The sequence below is a fragment of the Tupaia chinensis genome, unplaced genomic scaffold (genome assembly GCF_000334495.1).
Source record: "Tupaia chinensis unplaced genomic scaffold, TupChi_1.0 Scaffold000283_2, whole genome shotgun sequence".
NCBI lineage: Eukaryota > Metazoa > Chordata > Mammalia > Scandentia > Tupaiidae > Tupaia > Tupaia belangeri.
Window position 1 is genome coordinate 538,796 of NW_006159767.1, and position 19,308 is coordinate 558,103.

General features: G+C 50.2%; 1 protein-coding gene across 1 annotated transcript in view; it reads right to left on the reverse strand.

The window, feature by feature from the left end:
* RNF175 (ring finger protein 175) overlaps positions 1 to 16,423 on the reverse strand; it is a 31,546-nt gene extending 15,123 nt beyond the window's left edge. The window contains exons 1-3 of the mRNA XM_027772575.1: positions 16,169 to 16,423; positions 12,209 to 12,316; positions 7,273 to 7,393 (exon numbers count right to left, since the gene is read on the reverse strand). Coding sequence (XP_027628376.1) covers positions 7,273 to 7,393; positions 12,209 to 12,316; positions 16,169 to 16,239 — 300 coding nt within the window. The 5' untranslated portion in view covers positions 16,240 to 16,423. The remainder of the gene's footprint in view (positions 1 to 7,272; positions 7,394 to 12,208; positions 12,317 to 16,168) is intronic.
* Positions 16,424 to 19,308: the final 2,885 nt, after the last annotated feature.

Below are 19,308 nucleotides of genomic sequence, written 5' to 3' on the forward strand. Positions count from 1 at the left end.
GGGAGTTTTTTTTTTTTTTTTTTAAAACTTTCATTTAGTATAAAGACAAAACAACCAAATAAGTGCCAATACTATAAAATTGGTTCAATGGGGTAAAATTTTAATTAAAATATCTTGATGTATTTAAAATGATAAAGGATACAGTTAAGCCAAATTTTCTTAACCCAGAGAATTTGTGTTTTTTTGCAATATTTGGTTACACATAATGGCATTGTTAATCCACGCCCCGAGGGCACTGACTTATCAGACGTGGTGCTGGTATGGAGTCCCTTGGCTTTTTAAAAGACTTATTTAATTTTTATTAACTTCTTATTATTCTTCAGTTTGACCACCTTCACTCGTTTCAGTGACTTCCGACAACACTTTCTCCACCCACTTTGGAAAGGTTATTCCACATATTTGTAACACAGTCTTCCTCACAGTCTGCGTTCTATCCTGGGGTCCTCTACCTCCTAAATGGTTTCAGTTTGCCTACATTAAGCTTCACCCTTTCCTCCACAAAGTTCTGTGGGTTTGGACAAATGCATAGTGTCACGGAGCCCTGTTGTCATATCATGCAGGACAGTGTCACCGCTCTGAATCAATCCCTGGGCTGCCCCTCTGCAAGCCTGCTCCTTCCCGAAGCCCCCCCAGGCGCTGGCCTGGTCAGCATCTCCGCAGGGCTACCTTTTCCGCGTGGCGTACAAATGGGAACATAGTGTGTAGACTTTTCAGACCCGCTCCTCATTTAGCGATGTGCATGGAAATTCATCCATTTCTACAGCTCAATGCTTCATTTCTTCCTCAGGGAGTTCCTTTGCTTGCTTGCTTGTTTCAGAGCAGATGCACTGACTCCACTTCCAGGGATCTGACTTAGCTGATCTGGCTAGGGGCTCAGGCCCTTGGAGGGGAATGGGGATTGCTCTTTTGTGTTCCCTTCTGACTCAGTCATGAGCACATGCACTGACATGCATGCATGTATGTGCGTGCACAAACATACACACACATGCACAACACACACACACCATTAGTCCCAGTCACTAGTGGTCGTACGATGACTTGAAGCAACGATTTTTATCGATTTGGTAGCCGGAATAAAGATGAGAGAGGATGGCAAGATGGTAGGGGCTGGCGAAGGTGAGATCAGTTGAGAAGTTTCTAGAAAGTTGGTACTTGAAGACTTTGTTCTCTTGCCAGGTCAACTCCTCTCTTCCTGGCCCACAGAGAACAGAACATATACAAGTTTACTCCTCTGTCCTACCCATGACCAAGCACCCGAGACTTTGGGGACTCTGAGGGGCATGACTTCTGGGTTTTGTTGGAGGAACTGGGTATCAAAATGTCCCTTTTCATGTTCACCTTGAACCTTATAAGAAAGACAGACGTCCCGGAGATGGTGCATGGCAGAGGATTCCCAAAGGTATGCTGCACCTCATTTCACTGTGGAGGCTGGGTTGTGGGTGCTAGGAGAAGAGTGAGCTGGGGCCTGTGGTGGTGTGGAGGCCTGCTGGGGTGGGGATGAAGCCAGGTTATGTCTGATGTGCAGCAGCCCAAGGCTGATAACTGCCTGGACCTTCTGTTCTGATATGGAGGAACTTGTGAGCAACCTTGAAACAGCCCAGGGCTGATGGCTGCCTGGCTTTCTGTTTCCCCATGAGCTAGCTGCCCCTCCCCGAACTACTGAGCAGCCAGAGGTCTTGAGCAGGTTGGGTTCTCTGCTTCTCTGCCAGTTCTGTATTAGGGCAGACACTGAGCCCCTTCTCTGATAGGACACTCCAAGCATGTTGAAACTGCCCTCCCCCAATTCATCCATAAAAGACGGTGTCCAACTCTCAGCTGGGGCTGGAGATTCAGAGTATTAACTCCTCCATTCTCGCTGGTATAATAACAGTTCTCCTAATTCTCTGAGTGCTATTTCTGTTCCTTAGGGTCCAGTTTCCTGTAACATTTTGGTGCATTGGCTGGGAAGCAGAATCAGGTTGGCCCTTTGAGCCACCAATCCCAAGGCATCCCCACTCTGGGATGGGCACTACAGACTACAGTGTAGAGAGATAGGTATGCCCCTGTCTCATGTGATGGGATCCCACAGCTGGGGTGCCCGCCCTGAGGTCAAGCGTTCCTGGATCATTGGACTCTGCTTGGAGAGAAGGACCAATTCCTGGACCCTGATGCATCGACCCTGGTCAACTGTGGTATCTGGTATCTGGTAAACCCCAGGGATCTAGAGCCCTAGTCAGATAGACCTACGCAGATTGAGTAGGAGAGGAGACCCGATCACTCTCCTTTGGTTGCAGGATCGGCAGTTAGGGCTCATCTGTTAATTGGTTGGTGTGGGGAGGGAATGTACAACCTCTGAATGCATGTGAGTGTTTTTGATGAGCGAATGTGTTTGTGGCTCCATGGCTACTTGCTACAGAGTATGATTGTCTGTTAACTGCGTTTCTGTGGTAGCTCCATAAAGGCTACATGGCAGGATTGGCACTGGGATCCCAGTCCCTCTCTATGCGTTCAATTTGGTGGAGGCCCTATATTTAATTGCTTATTGCCAAGGAACCAACAAACCCTGTGAGGGACACAAACAGAGATGCCTGGTTGGTCCCCTCTGGGGGGCACCCACCCTTTTGTCTGTTTCTGACACTGTTCAAGGGAGGAGGGGGACACAAGGCTGATGGGAGGACTCCCTGTAGAGGTGGATAGGCAGAATAATCAATGTCAAGTTGTGGATTTTGTCCCTGGAAGTTGGGGCACAAATTTCTACTAACTGTGACGCATTTACAGATAGGTTGCAAAAATCTTTGCAAAGGCAGGTAGAGGATCTAGATGTGACTGAGACATTGTTGAAGCAACTGGCCTTTGAAAATGCTAATGTAGATTGTTAAGAGGTGTTGAAGAAAACGTACAGCCTGTGGTGACCTTGTAGCTCAGTTCCCATAGCAACTTAGCAACTCCTAATGACCTTGTAGCCCTGACAACAGCCTAACAACTCTGCTTAGTGCGGACAGACACTGAGGAAGCCCTTTCTCATCCCTGGGGTGCTCAGGACTTTCTTTGCATGGGCAGTTGCTTTGGGGTTTCTGTTTCTGCCTTCTAAAGGTTTTTTTGAATGATTTAAACCTTAAACTGCTATCAACGAGAATGTTTTGCTCGATTTTGGGAAATGTGTGGAACAGTTTTTGTTTGTTTGTAAAATACGCATCATCGTATAAAACAAACTCTCACAATTTAGAACAAAAAAAGGGGGTACTGGGGCCCCAGTGGTGCGAAATTACTCTACCTAACCATGTTCAAATGAAATCATTTAAATTTGACTTTTGACTAAAAATTGTGTCAATGGAGCACTGCCTGGCAGCATTTATCATCTACTCAAAAGCTTCCTCCAACCAGTAATCTCTTAGGCCTTCTGGGAAGTGCAGGCGTTTGATAACTGGAGAGGTCAGAGATAGTTGGGATACGATGAGAAAACCTCAGTCCAAGTCTTCCAAGCCCTACTGTGCTGAACTGTATGGGGACTAATTTTGAAAAGGACTTCTCTGGTGATTACGGAGTTAGATGAAAACTGGAGAGGTTAAGAGCGCTCTGAGATTGGATGGCCTTCTTTTAAAGAGGGATGGCTGCCATCTCCCCACAGTGTGCTTGCTGGCACCCGAGGCCATCCTGGCCAGTCGCCCTAGCTGACTGCCGGCTATAGTAGCCCAAGTCATTCCACTCTGGATGTGAGTCTGCAAAAGAGGGAAAAACCAAAGCTCTATTCTGGCCACTCGTGCCATGCTGCCCATGCCCACCTCTGACCAAAACAAACCCACGGCTCCAATCCTGCAGGGTCCCCAGAAGAGGAGCTCCACCCCTGTATGTTCCGGCCAAGCCGATAATCGCAACTCCACCCCCATCTGTTTTCCTGGGGCCTAAAGAACAGCCCAAGGAAAGCACCAGTTCCTCCAGCCCAGGGGGAGGCCGCCAGCCATCCTGAATCCCGTGCCCACCTCCTGTCACCTGGTGAGCCACTGCAACCCCGGGCAACCTCTCTCTTCAGATGTCCCTCCAGGAGACTCGAGGACCCTCCCATATAGGTGCAGATGGGGCTATTATGAAAGGCAGAGCAACTCTCGACTCCCAGCCCTTCACCACCACCGATTTGCATAATTGGAAACACCACACCTCCTCCTACTCAGAACAGCCCCAGGCAATGATAGAGCTCAGAGAGTCTACTCCAAACACACCAGGCCCACCTGGGACAACTGTCGGCAACTACTCCTCACCCTACTTAACACAGAGGAGCACCGCAGGGTCCTTGTGGCAGCAATGAAATGGCTACAAGAGCGTGCCCCAACCATTTGGTAGATCCCGAGGCTTGGGCCAGAACTGCTTTTCTGAATAAAAAGCCTGAGATTTCAATACTGAGGGTCAACATGCCCATCTCAGCAAGTATCGAGAGGCAACTCCTGCGGGGAATGAAAGCCAGGGCAAAGAAACCTCCTAACACGGCAAAAACGACAGAAATAATTCAGAAGACAGATGAGCCGCCGGGGCAGTCTTATCAGAGACTCTGTGAGGCATACTGGATTTATACTCCACTTGATCCAGAGAGTTCCGGAAGCCAGCGGATGATTAACACCACCTTTGTCGCCCAATCGGCCCCTGACATCTGTAGAAAACTCCAAAAGTAGGAAGGCTTTGCTGGGATGAACGCCACCCAGCTCCTGGAGCTTGCTACTTGAGTCTTTGTGAACCGAGATCAAGAGGAATGAAAGGAGGCAGACCGGCAGATGAAGCAGGACACAGTCCTATTGGCTGCCACCCTCAGACAGCCAGATGCCCCACCCAGCCTGAGAGAACCAGAAACCGGCTGCCCCAGGCTTAGACCAACCCAGCGCTCATACTGCGAAGAGAGTGGACACGGGGGAGGCGAGTGCCCCAAGCGGAAGGCAAACCAAGGGAAAATGACCAGAAATCCTCCAGAGCCCTCAAGACCTTTCACCCAGAAGTTCCAAGGGACCTCCTGGCCATGATGGAATCAGAATAGGACCGACCGGACTCCATGATTCTGCGCCCCCAGGAGTCCCTGGTCAACGTCAAAGTGGGGGCCAATGAAATCCATGGTAGATACTGGAGCTGAAGACTCTGTTGTCACCAGCCCTGGCCCCCTGTTGGGCCGAGAAGCCACCATCATGGGCACTGGGAACACCAACACTCAGCCCTTTTTACAGGTGAGAAGCTGCCAGCTGGGGGGCACCTGGTTACCCATGAGTTCTGTTCCTGCCTCATGCCCAGTCCCATTGCTGGGAAGAGATCTGTTGACTGAACTCAGAGCACAAATCAGCTTTGACTCAGCAGGCCTGGCTGCACCGACTGTCAGCCCCGCCCAAATCCTGACTGTACCAATGCCCTGAGAGGAAGAAACGCCAACATTCACCCCCAGGAAAGCTCTTCTATGGACTTAGAGAATTTCCCAGGTCAGGAACCTGGGTGTCCTCTGCTCCAATATGTTGATGACCTCCTGCTTGCTGGAGCGAGCCAAGGATTGGTGGAAGGGAACTTGAGCGCTGCTCCCACTTCTCTCTCAGGCCGGATACAAGGTCTCAATGAAGAAGGCCCAGATCTGTCATTCTCGGAGCAGTTCCTAAGGTTCATTCTGACTAAAGGACACTGTGCTCTTGGGCACGAATGCAAACAGGTGGTATGTGAGCTGCCTCAGTCCCCAACCAGGAGACAGCTTGCATGGGTTCCTGGGAGCAGCAGGATTCTGTAGGATTAACTCCTCCGTGCTCGCCGGGGTAAAACAGTTCTCCTGTCTCTCCGAGTGCCACTTCCATTCCTGGGTGTCTGGTTTTCTGCAATATGTCTACGTGGGTCCTGTCTCACAGTGGAGAGGCAGAACAGTCCAGAAATGTCCTTCTCTTTTGCTTACACTAGTTTTTCTACTTCATAGCTACCATAAGGGATAGGGAACAGGGGCATGGAATTCCGGAGACCGTGGAGTCACTCCTGGAGCCCTTGGGTTTAAAGGATGTGCACGGCTGTGCTCCCAATATCTGGATCCAGGATCCATTTAGCTTGTATGTCTGAATTTTAATTTTTTTCTAATTTTTGCTATAGAGTGTATTTGCTCGCCAGAGAGAGACAGAGAGAAGAAGAGAGAAAAAGAGAGAGAGGTGGCAGGGGAGAGAGAGAGACAGAAAGTGAGAAATGACTTCCAGGGTGGGGGCGGGGGAGATGGCTATGCTGTGGTCCTTTCTCTTCCATTTTCCTCTTGGGATTTTGCCACATATGCACACATGCCACAACCACACAGTTGGCCATGTTAGGACAATTTTTAATGACAATTTTTAAAAAATACAACTGTTGAGGATTTAAGAAAAAAAAAAAATTCCAGGCAACAGTATCCAGTCAGCCTACATTTAGCACACGTTTTATGCCTTCTGCTCCTTGGGGTGTTATATAATGATAATTGGTGCTTACGTGCCCTGAGGCCCTGGCTAATTTGAAATCGCATAGAATCAGATAGAATTTTTATTTCCATTAGGACAAGTTACATGCAGAGATTACTGTTCATCTTTTACTAACCCTTTAAAGATTGGCCATTGGAATACGCTCGATTTGATAACCTGAATAATTGGCATTCTTTAAGGTTTTTGCCATAGCGTGTATGCATTTGTTAGAGAGACACAGAGAGAGGGAAAGTGAGAAATCACTCCCTCAGGGGGGTTGGCCATGCTGCAATCCCTTCTCTGTGCTTCCCTCAGGATTTTTGGGCATGCACACACATGCATCTAGCACGATTTTCGAGGCTCAGGATCTGAGATTCGAACCATGGTTGTCCATGTGGGAGTCCAGCACCTTAACCACCACACCACCGCTGGCCCAAGACGACGTATCCTCCAACCATTTATATAAGTAAGACATGTATTTATTTATTTATTTCTTCTACAAGGAGGGTGGGCAAAAACCCTTAAGACGGGCCTCATGCCCAGACCCACCCCCGGTCTCAGCTGGCCTGGGCCACGGACACCTGTGAGGGGCTGTGCTCTCAGGGAGGCACCGGGACACGAACCTGGGGTCTTATAATGGGTCCAGGTGCGTTACCACTCTGCCACCGCTTGGCCCCAGACATGTGTTTTCTAATAAACTAACAAAGAAAGTGTCTTGATTTGAGGAGACTCCAGGGAGCGGCTGGCCGGGGGAAGCCCATTAGCCCAGAGGAGGTGATGACCTGTACGTCGAGAAGGGCTCGGCCGTCTCTGGAAACGGCACACGTAAGGGGCCATGGGCATCTCTGAGGATGACAGCGGCACTCACCCCTATGGTAGACGCCATGTAGTCCGAGCAGATCTCGGCGAAGTCTCTCCCCATGACTCCGTAGTAGAGGCCGTAGAACAGGGACACGAGGCCGAAGTCCATGGAGGCTCTGGCTTTGATTCTGTTGAAAACGACAGGAGAGGAAATGAGGCTGGGCTTGGAGAGCCAGGGAAGGCCGGAGCTTGGGGACTCTCTCCTGCTGTGGTACCTAACGCAGCCTCATGGGTTTTTGTTATTTATTTGTTTGTTCGTTTAGTTTATCTCCTTTTATTTTGTATTTTAGTTTATTTATTTGTTTATTTAAGAGATTTTTGCAACAGGGGATGTGGACTTGTCAGAGAGACAAAAAGCAAGAAATCACCCCCCTAGGGGGTATGGCCACGTTGCAATCTCTTCTCCTTCGTTCTCCTCCTGGGACCTTGGGCATGCACGCACATGTGCCTGATGTGAGTTCCAAGTCGTCGGGTCAGGGACTTGAACCACAGTTGACCACATGGAAGTCCAGAGCCTTAACCTCTATGCCACCTGCTGACCCCATTATCTTCTTTAAACAAACAAACAAACTTAAAATTCTCTAAATTTCCCTGAAATCATAGCACTTGGTGCACATGGAAAATTATTATTTTTTTTTAAAAAGGCTGCTTTCTTTTTTCTTTAAAAAATTATGTTTTTTTAAATTTTACTTCTTCATTCATTTATTTTAATTTGACCAGAGAAAGAGAGGTAAAGTGAGAAAGCAAGCCACCAGGCCCGGGACTTGAACTGTGGTCAGCCATGTGGGAGCGTCCAGTGCCTTCACCACCATGCTACCTGCTGGTCCCCTAAGCTTATTTATTTCGTCTGGGACAGAGGGAGAAAGGCGCGGGATGGGGCACCTCCAGTAGGGTCTTCCCGCCATGACCCCGCCCACCAGAATCGCAGGTGCGTGTGCATTCCCAGCAGGTCCGGGGCAAGCTCAGAATGCCCCAGATCTCCGTATGTAACTTCAGCATGGCAGAGTGTGTGTTACTGTTGTGACCCTGCGGCTGGCCAGGAAGGCTCGAGACAGGCTTCAGACACTCCCGAGGGCTGCCTCTGACCCATGGGTGCCCTTGGCTGCCCACAGACAGACCTGGCAGCTTGAACGAAGCTCCGCCCCGGGCCACGCCCAGTGCAATCCCGAGGGTCTCTGAGGCCTGTGCCATAGCACTGTTTACTTTTAGTTTTTTTCTATAGGGAGTGTGCGCTCTCTGGAGAGAGACACGGAGAGAGGGAAAGTGAGGAATCACCCCCTGGGGAATGGTCGTGCTGCAGTCCCTTCTCCTCCCTTCTCCTCTTGGGATCCTGGGCATGTATACCCACACGCTGGTGTTCATTTCAAGGTGCCAGGTTCAGGACTTGAACCATAGTCAGCCACGTGGAAATGCAGTGCCTTAACCACCACGCCACCCGCTGGCCTCTGCAGCAATATTTTTCGAAGCTCCCCAGACCAGGTGATTCCAGCTGCTAGCTCTAAGAACCACTCAGCCCTAGACATCGAATGGCATTACCAAAAGCGATTCTGCCATGCACTGATGCAGGGCCCAACTCCAAAGACCTCGCTGTCTGGGGGCATCTGAGGAGCAGCAGTTTCGAAGAGCTTTTCAAGAGAGGACAACACAGCAGGTGTGAGAATCTCAGAATGCCTTAAAACACTCCATCTCACCTAACAGACGTACGAGGCACGTGGAAACACGGAGACTTAGAACAGGCTGTTGTCTTCACACGACAACTGCCCACAACGAAGGCAGGAACCGGGCTCCGTTTCTACCCTCCGCTACGCCGTCCTGGCGACGCGTCCTCATCACAGGACCGTTTCTACAAGTTGAATATATTTCGAATACACTAGGAGTCTCTGTGATCACCTCCTTTTTTTTTTTGTTCCTTGTTGTTACATCTGAAAAACTGTCTGAAATACCAGCGGGGCACCTGGTGGGGTCCGACTGACTCGGGGAAGGGAGTGGGGAGTGGAGAAGAGTTGGGTGTCTGTCTCTGGACCATTCGTCTGACTTTGTGTTCTGCTAGGTTGTGGAGGGAGTGCTGATGGCTGGGAGCTTTGTAGGTTTCAAGGGTACAGAATTTTTGATGTTGGGAGGTGGGGCGTCAAGCACAGGGGGGTGTTTTATACTTTCAAGATTCACCCGGGTATTCTTTTTTTTGGGGAGAGATTTTCACTGTAGGGCACGTGCGCTAGCCAGCCAGACAGAGAGAGACATAGAGACAGAAAGCGAGAAATCACCCCCCAGGGGGGATGGTCATGCTGCAATCCCTTCTCCTCCATTCTCCTCTCGGGATCTTGGGCACGCACGCACACACGCCCGGCCTGAGTTTTAAGCCATCGGGTCCGGGACGCGAACCGCAGTCGACTACGTGGGAGTCCAGCGACATAGCCATTACGCTAACTGCTGTTCCCCGGGGTATTCTTGAGAATGAAGACAGTGGGGACGGTGGTGGGGATGAAGAGTACCTTCTGTCCATATTTGAGGCAGTAGGTACTTAGAATCTTATTGATAAAAAGAATAGTAATGGGGCCAGAAGATGATCGAGTGGTTAAGTTGCTGGACGCCCACATGGGCGACCGCAGTTCGAGTTCCAGACCTGCGGCTTGAAACTCACACTGAGTGCGTGTGCGTGCGTGCCCAAGATCCCAGGAGGAGAATGGAGGAGAAGGGATTGCAGAGTGGCCATTTCCCCTGGGGGGTGATTTCTCTCTCTCTCTCTCTCTCTGTCTCCAGTGAGCACACACACCCCTAAGCAAAACATTTCTCAAAAGAAAAAAAATTAGTAATAAACTTGTGGTTCCATAGAAAATAACCTTGTTTTTTAACGTTAAAAAAAATTTTTGTTGTTGTTACTGTTGAGTGTGTGCATACACACCCTCTCGGCACCAGGCCCTACAGACGGCACAGTCTGAGGCACCAACACGATTTCCCCTGGTTTATAATTTCTCTCAAGACTTTCTTATGTTACTCTATTAAGTCTCTCTCAATTTCCTTTCTCTTCTTCTTTTTCTTAATTTACTCGAAGGTGTGTGCACTCACCAGATAGAGACAAGGAAAGGAGAGTGAGAAAGCACCTTCCATGGGGGATGGCCATGCAGCAATCCCTTCTCCATTCTCCTCGTAGGATTCTGGCACCCTCGCACACACACCTGGTGTGTTTTCCAAGCTGCCGGGTCCAGGAACAGAACCGAGAAGTCGGCCATGTGGGATTCAGCCACCTTAACCACCACACCTCGGACTGGCCCATGTTTTCTTTTTGTATTATTGTATTATTGTGTTATTGATGATAAGGCATGTATGTGTGTATATAAGAGTGAGAAAGACAGACAGACAGGTTCTGGTCTGCCACGGTCCCTTCCCTCTAGGTCTCCAGCCCATCAGACCTGGGACTCTCTCACGTGTACCGGGCGTGTCTCAGGCTGACGGGGAACCGGCTTCCCCCGATCAGCGCATCACCGCCATGACACCAAGCTGCGCTCTGCTTCCAAACGCTGTTCCTCCTTTCCCAGCTGTTCCTGAGAAAGGGGCTTCATGGATCCTGGGGAGCAACACCGCCATCGCTGTCATTTTGATTGTTCTGGTAGCTGCTTTAAACGAGTAGACGGAGGGCCCAGCAGGCGGCCTGGGGGTTAAGGCGCTGGATACTGAATGGCCAATGTGTGGTTTGAGAAACACACCAGGTGTGTGTGCATATGCATGTGTGCCCAAAGTCCCAAGAGGAGAAGGGGTTGCAGCAAGGCCATTCCCCCTGAGGGGAGCTTTCTCATTCCCCCCCACCTCTCTGGCATGCATCTTATAACAAAATTTTTTAAAAATGCAAAAATAAAGCAGGTGAAATTAATCTCTCCCATACTATCATTGAAATATTATCATGTCAACATGTAATCATACTATCATTTTGACATGTAATTGATAGGAAAATTTTTATACTAAGTCTTCAAATCCAAATAAAAGACATTTATAAATTTTATCAATTTATATGTCTATAATTATAGAATTATATCTATCTAACGATAACCCCTTATTTGATATTTTACGTGCTAAAGAGCCACATGAGCGAGCAGCTTCTGTACCAGATGGCGCAGCTGTAAGAAGATGCATAGGAAGAGGGCCTGCTAAGGCATGGGGGTAAAGGTTCTGACCCCTCATAGCCAACCACAGTTCAAGTCCCAGATCCGGCGGCTTGAAAAACACCCCAGGCACATGTGCATGCGTGCCTTAAAACTCAAGCGCATGGAGGAGAAGGGATTGCGCATGGCCACTCCCCAGAGGGTGATTTTTTCTCTCTCTCTGGTGCACACACGCACCCTATGGCAAACTTTAAAAAATACATACAAAGAGAAGCTATGGAAACAAGGATTTTGTGGAAGTTCAGTACACTTGTCCTTCAGTAAAAATGACTACAATTACAGGTCCATTTTCAATGGTGATATTTTACATTTGCAGATCAAGTATAGATTCTCTTTAAACTTAATTTAAAAAATGTTTGTAGGGGACCAGCAGTTAGCATAATGGCTATGTTGCTGGACGTCCACGTAGTCGACCCCGGTTTGAGTCCCAGACCCGGTGGATTAAACTCACGCCGGGCGCATGTGTGTGCGTGCCCAAGATCCCGAGAGGAGAATGGAGGAGAAGGGATTGAGGCGTGGCCATCCCCCCTGGGGGGTGATTTCTCGCTTTGTGTCTCTCTTTCTGGCTGGTGAGCACACACGCCCTATAGCAAAAACCTCTCCAAAAAAAGAAAAAAAAATGTTTGTAGCACTTGTCTTCCTTTCTGTTGGCTCCCAGGAACAATACATGTGACTATCTACTAGAGAAGTGTGCGTGGGAAAACGTAGGGCCAACAGACAGAGCGAACAGGGAGTGAGCGCTCCAAGCAAGCTCGTGGGGCCGGCCACGCCCTCGCGGACACTTACTTGAAGAATACATGGAACCCACACATGGTGAACACGATGGCCAGGTAGCCCACGACGCCGAGCGCATAGCTGAGCTTGTAGATGAGAAGAAACCACTTGTAGACCAGTCTGTGGGGCAGGAAACGGGGAGAAACACAGAACGCAATGTATTAGGCTTTCTTGTTCCCAGCCGTTGTTATAAACCAGTTTACAGTCTCTAAAATGTGATTTATTTCACACTATACGGAACAAAAGCACCGAGCTGTCAGAAAAGTCATGAAGCATTTTTTGTGTAGAAACGGAGAAAACCACGTCATGACTTTCACAACAATCCAATATATGAATTAACCTGAAAAGGACCCAGACTTAATATAGTAGCCGCAAGCACTCCATACACAGCACACGTGTTTACATGGGCAGCTACATGTCGATTCCTTATTGGCCTCAGTCCCTCCCTCGTGTAGAGCTGCCTTCAGGAATGCTGGCCCTGTCTGCCACCTGGATTTCTTTCCCTCTTCAGTTCGGCCCCGGGGTAGCTTAGAGTGGTTCTGGTGGGAGCTCCCTGGGAATGCAAGCAAAAAGGGGCAGTAGCCTGTCGGCCTTGCTGCTGCGCTGCCCCTCACCCAGCCCTACAGGGATATCAGTAGTGACCCCAGTCCTGCCCCATCCAGGCACCCAAAGAGCCCCTCCCCCAGGATGGGCGTAGAATGACAGGCCAGGAACCAGCAGGTGGCACAGTGGTTAAGGTGCTGGACTGGTTTGAGTCCCAGATCTGGTGGCTTGCTTTCTCACTTTTCCTTTCTCTCTTTCTCTGTCTTTTGCTGTTCAAATTTTAAAATAATAATCATAATACATAAAATAAATAAATACAATAATTAAAAAAAATAAGAGGCCAACATCAGCCCGCTGTTTCCTGCTGTAGAGATGGTCCTTGTGCGTCCCGAGGCTTGTGTGACCCCCTCGGAGGCCGGTTCTCTGCGAGAGTGGGTGTTCTAGAAGGAAGCTTTACCTGCTTGTTCCCTCTCCTCTGACAGTCAAGGCTCTTAACCAAAACAAACAAACAAAAAAACACGCAAAAAGGGTCACATGACTCCCTCATGCCTGGGCGGCCCTGGGAGGCTGCGGGGAGTCCAGCCTGGCTGGCCAGAGCAGAGGGGCAGTGCCCACAGGAAGCAGAGGGTGGAAGGGAGAAGGCAAAGGCGTGGCTGGCATGTGCTCACGCCGGTGCCCCTCCCCTGCCCTCCTCATCCTGCCTTTCACCCCAACCCTCATTCAGCCTGGCTCAGGGATATGGTAAGGTCCAGTCGCTCCAAGCCCTGGGCCCTGGCCGCTCACGCCCCTTCCCAGCATGGGCGCGGCAGCAGCTTTTGCAAAAGGCTGCAGGGTGTCACCGACCTGAGGGTCCCCTGTGACTCCGAAGATGCTGCTTAACTGAGGCCCAGTCGGAAGGACGTGGAGACGCTGTGATTTAAACACACGTGGGCTAGCCTGAGAAAGGCATTGTCAGGAACCAGCAGTTAGCATAACGGCTATGTCACTGGACTCCCACGTAGTCGACTGCGGTTCACGTCCCGGACCCGGTGGCTTAAAACTCACGCCGGGCACGTGTGCGCGCGCGCCCAAGGTCCCGGTGCCCAAGATCCTGAGAGGAGAATGGAGAAGAAGGGATTGCGGCGTGACCATCCCCTCTGGGGGGTGATTTCTCGCTTTCTGTCTCTATGTGTCTGTGTGTCTGGCGAACGCACGCACCCTATAGTGGAAAAAAAACCTCTCCAAAAAAAAAAGAAGGGCATTGTCAATTATAGTAACAGTCAGTCCCCAGCCTGCCTGGGCCTGGACTGGTTTTGTGGAAGACGATCCTCCCCAGGATCGCTGGCTTCGTGCCCCGCCACCATTTGCCTGCTGCTGGGTGGGCCAGTTCCTAACAGACCACGGGGTTGTACAGAGCTGAGGCCTGCGGGTGAGGACCCCTGATTCTCAGCATTTCTACCGTGAACTCTTTCTTGGTTTCAAGTTGCCAATTCACGAGGCCCCTGTGCTAACACCCTGTCCCACCAGGTGGCCTCCTGTCCCATTCCAGGGGTGCGCAGCGGGCGCAGGAATCTCGGGATCTTGGGCAGGCACACACAGTGGGTTTTAAGCTGCCAGATCCAGGACTCGAACCGTGGTCGACTACATGGGAGTCCAGCGATGTAATCATTACGCCGTCCACTGGTCCCAGCGTTTGGGTAGTTCTTGCAGACTCCTGTGTATTAAGTGAGCTGATTACAGAAACACAGCATGCAGCTGCGGAGCCTGTTACCCAGCGGGAACACAACCGTTCTCGCCGGAATACGGGCTAGACTGTGCCCGGGGTGGGGGCGAGCAGGCTCTGATATGCCCGGAACTCTGCCACCTGTGCAGGTCCTAGCCCAACGACGGCGCCATGCGTCCACCTCAGGGTGGGTGAGCCGGCCCGCGAAGGCGCCCAGACCCCCAGCTGGCCAGTTGGAAGGTCTAACGCCATCCCCAAACTCTTCCAGAGTGGCATTAAGTAAAAATACTCACGAACCTGAATTCGTGCACTCGAATTTCGGCTTTTATCGTCCCATTGACTTATCCGATTTCTCTCGCTGTTTTTCCTCTCTGGACTAGAAGGGAACGTTCATGTTTGTCTCCCCTATTTTTAGAGGGGAAATTTGATCCCTGGGAGACTAGATAATTACAAACCTATTTCCCAGGACCTTGCAATTTAGCTTCTCAAAGGGTCAAAAAGTCTGATGTGGTCTTGTTAGAATTCTAAAGTTTTTTAAAATTAGTTAACTGATTAATTAATTCTAGCATTCATTCACTGAGCATTGTCACAGCATACAAAATGTGATCTCCCATCTGGAATCCACTGTACAGTGGCTTAAGGTTTTTACCATAGGGCGTGTGCGCCCACCAGAGAGAGACAGAGAGAGGGAAAGTGAGAAATCTGCTCCCGGGGATGGCCACGCCCCAGTCCCTTCTCCTCCACTCTCCTCTCAGGACTTCGGGCACACACACACATGCACCCAGATTTCCAACCTGCCGAGTTTGAGACTTGAACTATAGTTGACCATGTGAGAATCCAGAGCCATACCTTGTCCATTATATTAGCTTTTTTTTTTTTTTGAGAGGTTTTTGCTATAGGGCACGTGCGCTGGCCAGAAAGACAGAGACAGAGAGATAGAAAGCGAGAAATCACCCCCCAGGGGGGATGGCCACGCCACAATCCCTTCTCCTCCATTCTCCTCTCGGGATCTCAGGCACGAATGCACACGCGCCTGGCATGAGTTTAAGCCACCGGGTCCAGGACTCTAACTGTGGTCAACTACATGGGAGTCCAGTGACATACCCATTACGCTAACTGCTGGTCCCTTATATTAGCTTTTTCCAGGCTGGAACACAAACTTTCATTATTTAAAATGTAAGTCAGGGACCAGCAGGGGGTGTAGTGGTTAAGACACTAGACTCCCCCGTGGCCAACCATGGTTCAAGTCCCAGCCCCAGAGGCTTGAAAACTGACACAGGGCACATGTGCACGTATGCATGCCCCAGATCCTGAGAGGAGACCAGAAAAGAAGGGACTGCGGCATGGCCATCCCCAGTGGGACTTTTTCTCACTTTCTCCCTCTCTGTCTCACTGGCAAGTGCATGCGCCCTACAGCAAAAATCTCTCTTTTAAAAAATGTGTATGGCAACTTACAGGAATGAAGCAACAGGCCGAGCTAAAAATAAACATGCAAAGAATGCGCTAGAAATTTCAGACCATAGTTTCACTTCTCTTTCACCTGGCCTAAGGTCTGCAATGCCTTTCACAGGCTTGGCGGACGCGCCATGAAGTAGGAAGCGCGAAGTAACAGCAGGTGGCGCTGACCTCCCCAAGCTGAACGCGGTGTGCAGGAAGTGCAACCGCCCCTACCTCGCCGAGGAACAGGGAGACCTAATCTGCTTTCTGGGGAGCAGTGGCTTACGTACCGCGGCGTCCTGCCCGACAGGGGCTTCCGGGTAGCTCGGAAGAGGATGTAGCTGGTGATGACCGAGAACATGCCCCACAGGGACAGAAACCGCCACCAGTAGAGCTTTATGGTGAAATACAAGGGGATGACCCACAGCTGCAGCAGGGTCACCAGCTGCAGAGAAATGAACAGGAAGTCTCTTAATGACCGAGGGCCTGAGCTGCAGCTCTGATGTGAGTGTCCCTGGGGGAAGCCGACCCCACCCGGCCTGCCGGTGCAGCTGGCTCACCACCGCCCTAACCCTTCCTGCACATGCTACGGAGCGAATCCGCACAATGACCTGGGAAGCCTAGGGGGCACGGGTGGCATGGTGGTTAAGGTGCTGGACTCCCCCATGGCCCATTGCGGTTTGAGTCCTGGACCTGGTGGCAAAAAATGCAGTCTTCTCTCCTGTTTCCATCTGGCTACTTAAGATGGGGGCCAGCAGGTGGCGTGGTGGTTAAAGGTGTTGGACTCCCATATGGCTGACTGTGGTTTGAGTCCCAGACCTGGCAGCTTGCTTTCTCACTTTCCCTCTCTTCTCTCTCACTCTCTCTCTGGCCAAATTTTAAATAAGTGAGTAAGTAAATAAATAAAGTTCAATAAAATAATAATTTTTATTTTTATTTTTTTTTGGAGAGGTTTTTGCTACAGGGCGCATGTGCTCGCCAGACAGACAGAGAGAGACATAGAGACAGAAAGCGAGAAATCACCCCCCAGGGGGGATGGTTACCCCGCAATCCCTTCTCCTCCATTCTCCTGTCGGGATCTTGGGAACACATGCACACGCGTCCGGCGTTTTAAGCCACCGGGTCTGGGACGCGAACCACGGTCAACTACGTGGGAGTCCAGCGACATAGCCATTATGCTAACTGCTGGTTCCCAATAAAATAATTATTTTAAAACAATAAAATAAAGCTGTGTGGGACCAAAGTGACTTTGGACAAGTGAGTCTCACTTTAGCTGTACAGTTAGGGCTGCCGACGCTGTGTCCCTGTGCTGGTGAAGGTGGGGGTCCAATGGGGTCACAGTAAGAAGCCCTCTAAAATCTGTGTTCAACCGTGCCGTGTTTCCAGGGATGTTCCCAGCGATGTTGGAGGAGGGAGCGGCAGACTGCAGCTCAGAGCGCTCCCCTTCCTGCTGTCCTGGCCCCTGCAGGGTTCGCCCCTGAGCCCCAAGTAGGGGTGACCTAGCCCCCTACTGTTGCAAATGCCCAATATGCGGATTACACTCTCCTGCCCTCTGTGCAGGACCCTCTGGGGCTGTGCCACCATCCAGGGAGGTCTCCAGGGCACGGGGACCTGGAGCAGGGCCGTTGAGCTCCCGGGCTAGGACCACCAGACCATCCTGTGGCCTCGTCTTCGGACCAGCCCTAGCCCCAGCTCTTCTCTTGTCTTGTGAAAAGCAGCCAGGCTTAAACAATAGCAGTAACCTTTAGTCTTTTTTGTTCGTTTGGTTTTTAGAATTTTTTGCTTTAGGGCATGTGCGTTCACGGGAGAGAGAGACAGAGATGGTGATAGGGAACGTGAGAAATAACCCTGTGGGTGGATGGCCATGCCGCAATCCTTTCTCCCCCATACTCCTCCTAGGATCTTGGCATACATGCACACATGCCCGGGATGATTTTCAAGCCACCAGGTCAGGGCCTCGAACCGCGGTCAACCACGTGGGAGTCAAGTGACGTAACTGCTACGCACCTGCTGGCCCCAACCTGTGGTCCTTTACGGGTTACCATACTCAGCCTAGCCCTCTGCTCAGGGTGAGTATATGGGACGGGAAGGAGTGGGTGTCCCGGTGGACGTTCGCCCATCCTGATGGCACCCAGCAGGGCTCTGTGGAGGAGGCAGAGCCGGCCCGGCTAGTGGGAAGGAGGGTCCTGACGGGTTAACGACACCCGCCGGAGATGCGGGAAGGACCGTGGGAGCTTGCGTATCATACCTGTCATCCTGCGTATGAGCTTTACCTTCCTAATGTTGTAATAAGAGGGGAAAGCTTAGAAGAGTCAGTGGGGACATTTTTTTGGCTCTTTTAGTAAGGTCTGTGTGGTAACAGCTGAAGGTAAGGTGACCAGGTGGTGGTGCAGTGGTAACACAACTGGACCCACGCAGCAAAGGTCCTGGGTTCAAGTCCTGGGGCCTCCCCGAGGCGCACACCAATGTTCATGTGTGTTTTCCCGTGACCTGGATTAGCTGATATATATATATATATACACACACACACACAATAGTCTAGGGTCAATAATGAAAATTATTTGACAGGACTTGTGGCCACAACCATTCATCTTTAAATGTCAGGTGAAAAGGCATTCCAGGGTCTTCCTCCTCCTCTCATCCCCCCTCTGCACACCTGCACCTCTGACCCTCGCTGTTAACTCCAAGTGCGTAGCCCCTTCAGAAATCTCATCGGTATTTTGGTCATCTATTCCCTGAAGCTGCTGATGAAGGTATTCTCTGTCACAGAGTATACCTTTGCCGGTCTCCTAAAACATTTTTTCTCTACGGTGCATGTGATTGCCAGAGACAGAAGTGAGAGAGAGGGAGAGTGAGAAATCCCACTAGGGGCATGGCCACACATGATCCCTTCTCCTCCATTCTCCTTTAGGGATTATGGGCACACATGCACACGCACCCTGCATGGTTTCCAAGCCACTAGGGCTGGGACTCGAACCGTGCAATTAGCCAACTGTCCAACTGTCTTAACTACCATGCCATGCAGATGGATCAACCTGGCTTACATTTTTTTTTTAAAAGTTCACTACTTTGATTTTAACAAAGAAAAGGGACAGGAGCTCCATCTTTCAAAATATGATCATTTGTCATTTGCAATTTCCTTTTTCTGGAATATGAATTTGATTCATTTTGAGGCTAGCAGGTGATGTGGTGGTTAAGGCACTGACTTCCTGCATGACTGACCACAGTTCCCAGAGGCTTGGAAATCACCCTTGGTGAGTGTGTATGCATGCCAAAACTCTCAAGAAGAAAATGGAAGAAAAGGGATTGTGGCATGACCATCCCTGCTGGAGGGTAATTTCTCACTTTCCCATTCTCTGTCTCTCTCTCTCCCAGAGAACAAACACACCCTCTGGAAAAACCTTAAAAAAAAAAAAAAGATTAATTTTAC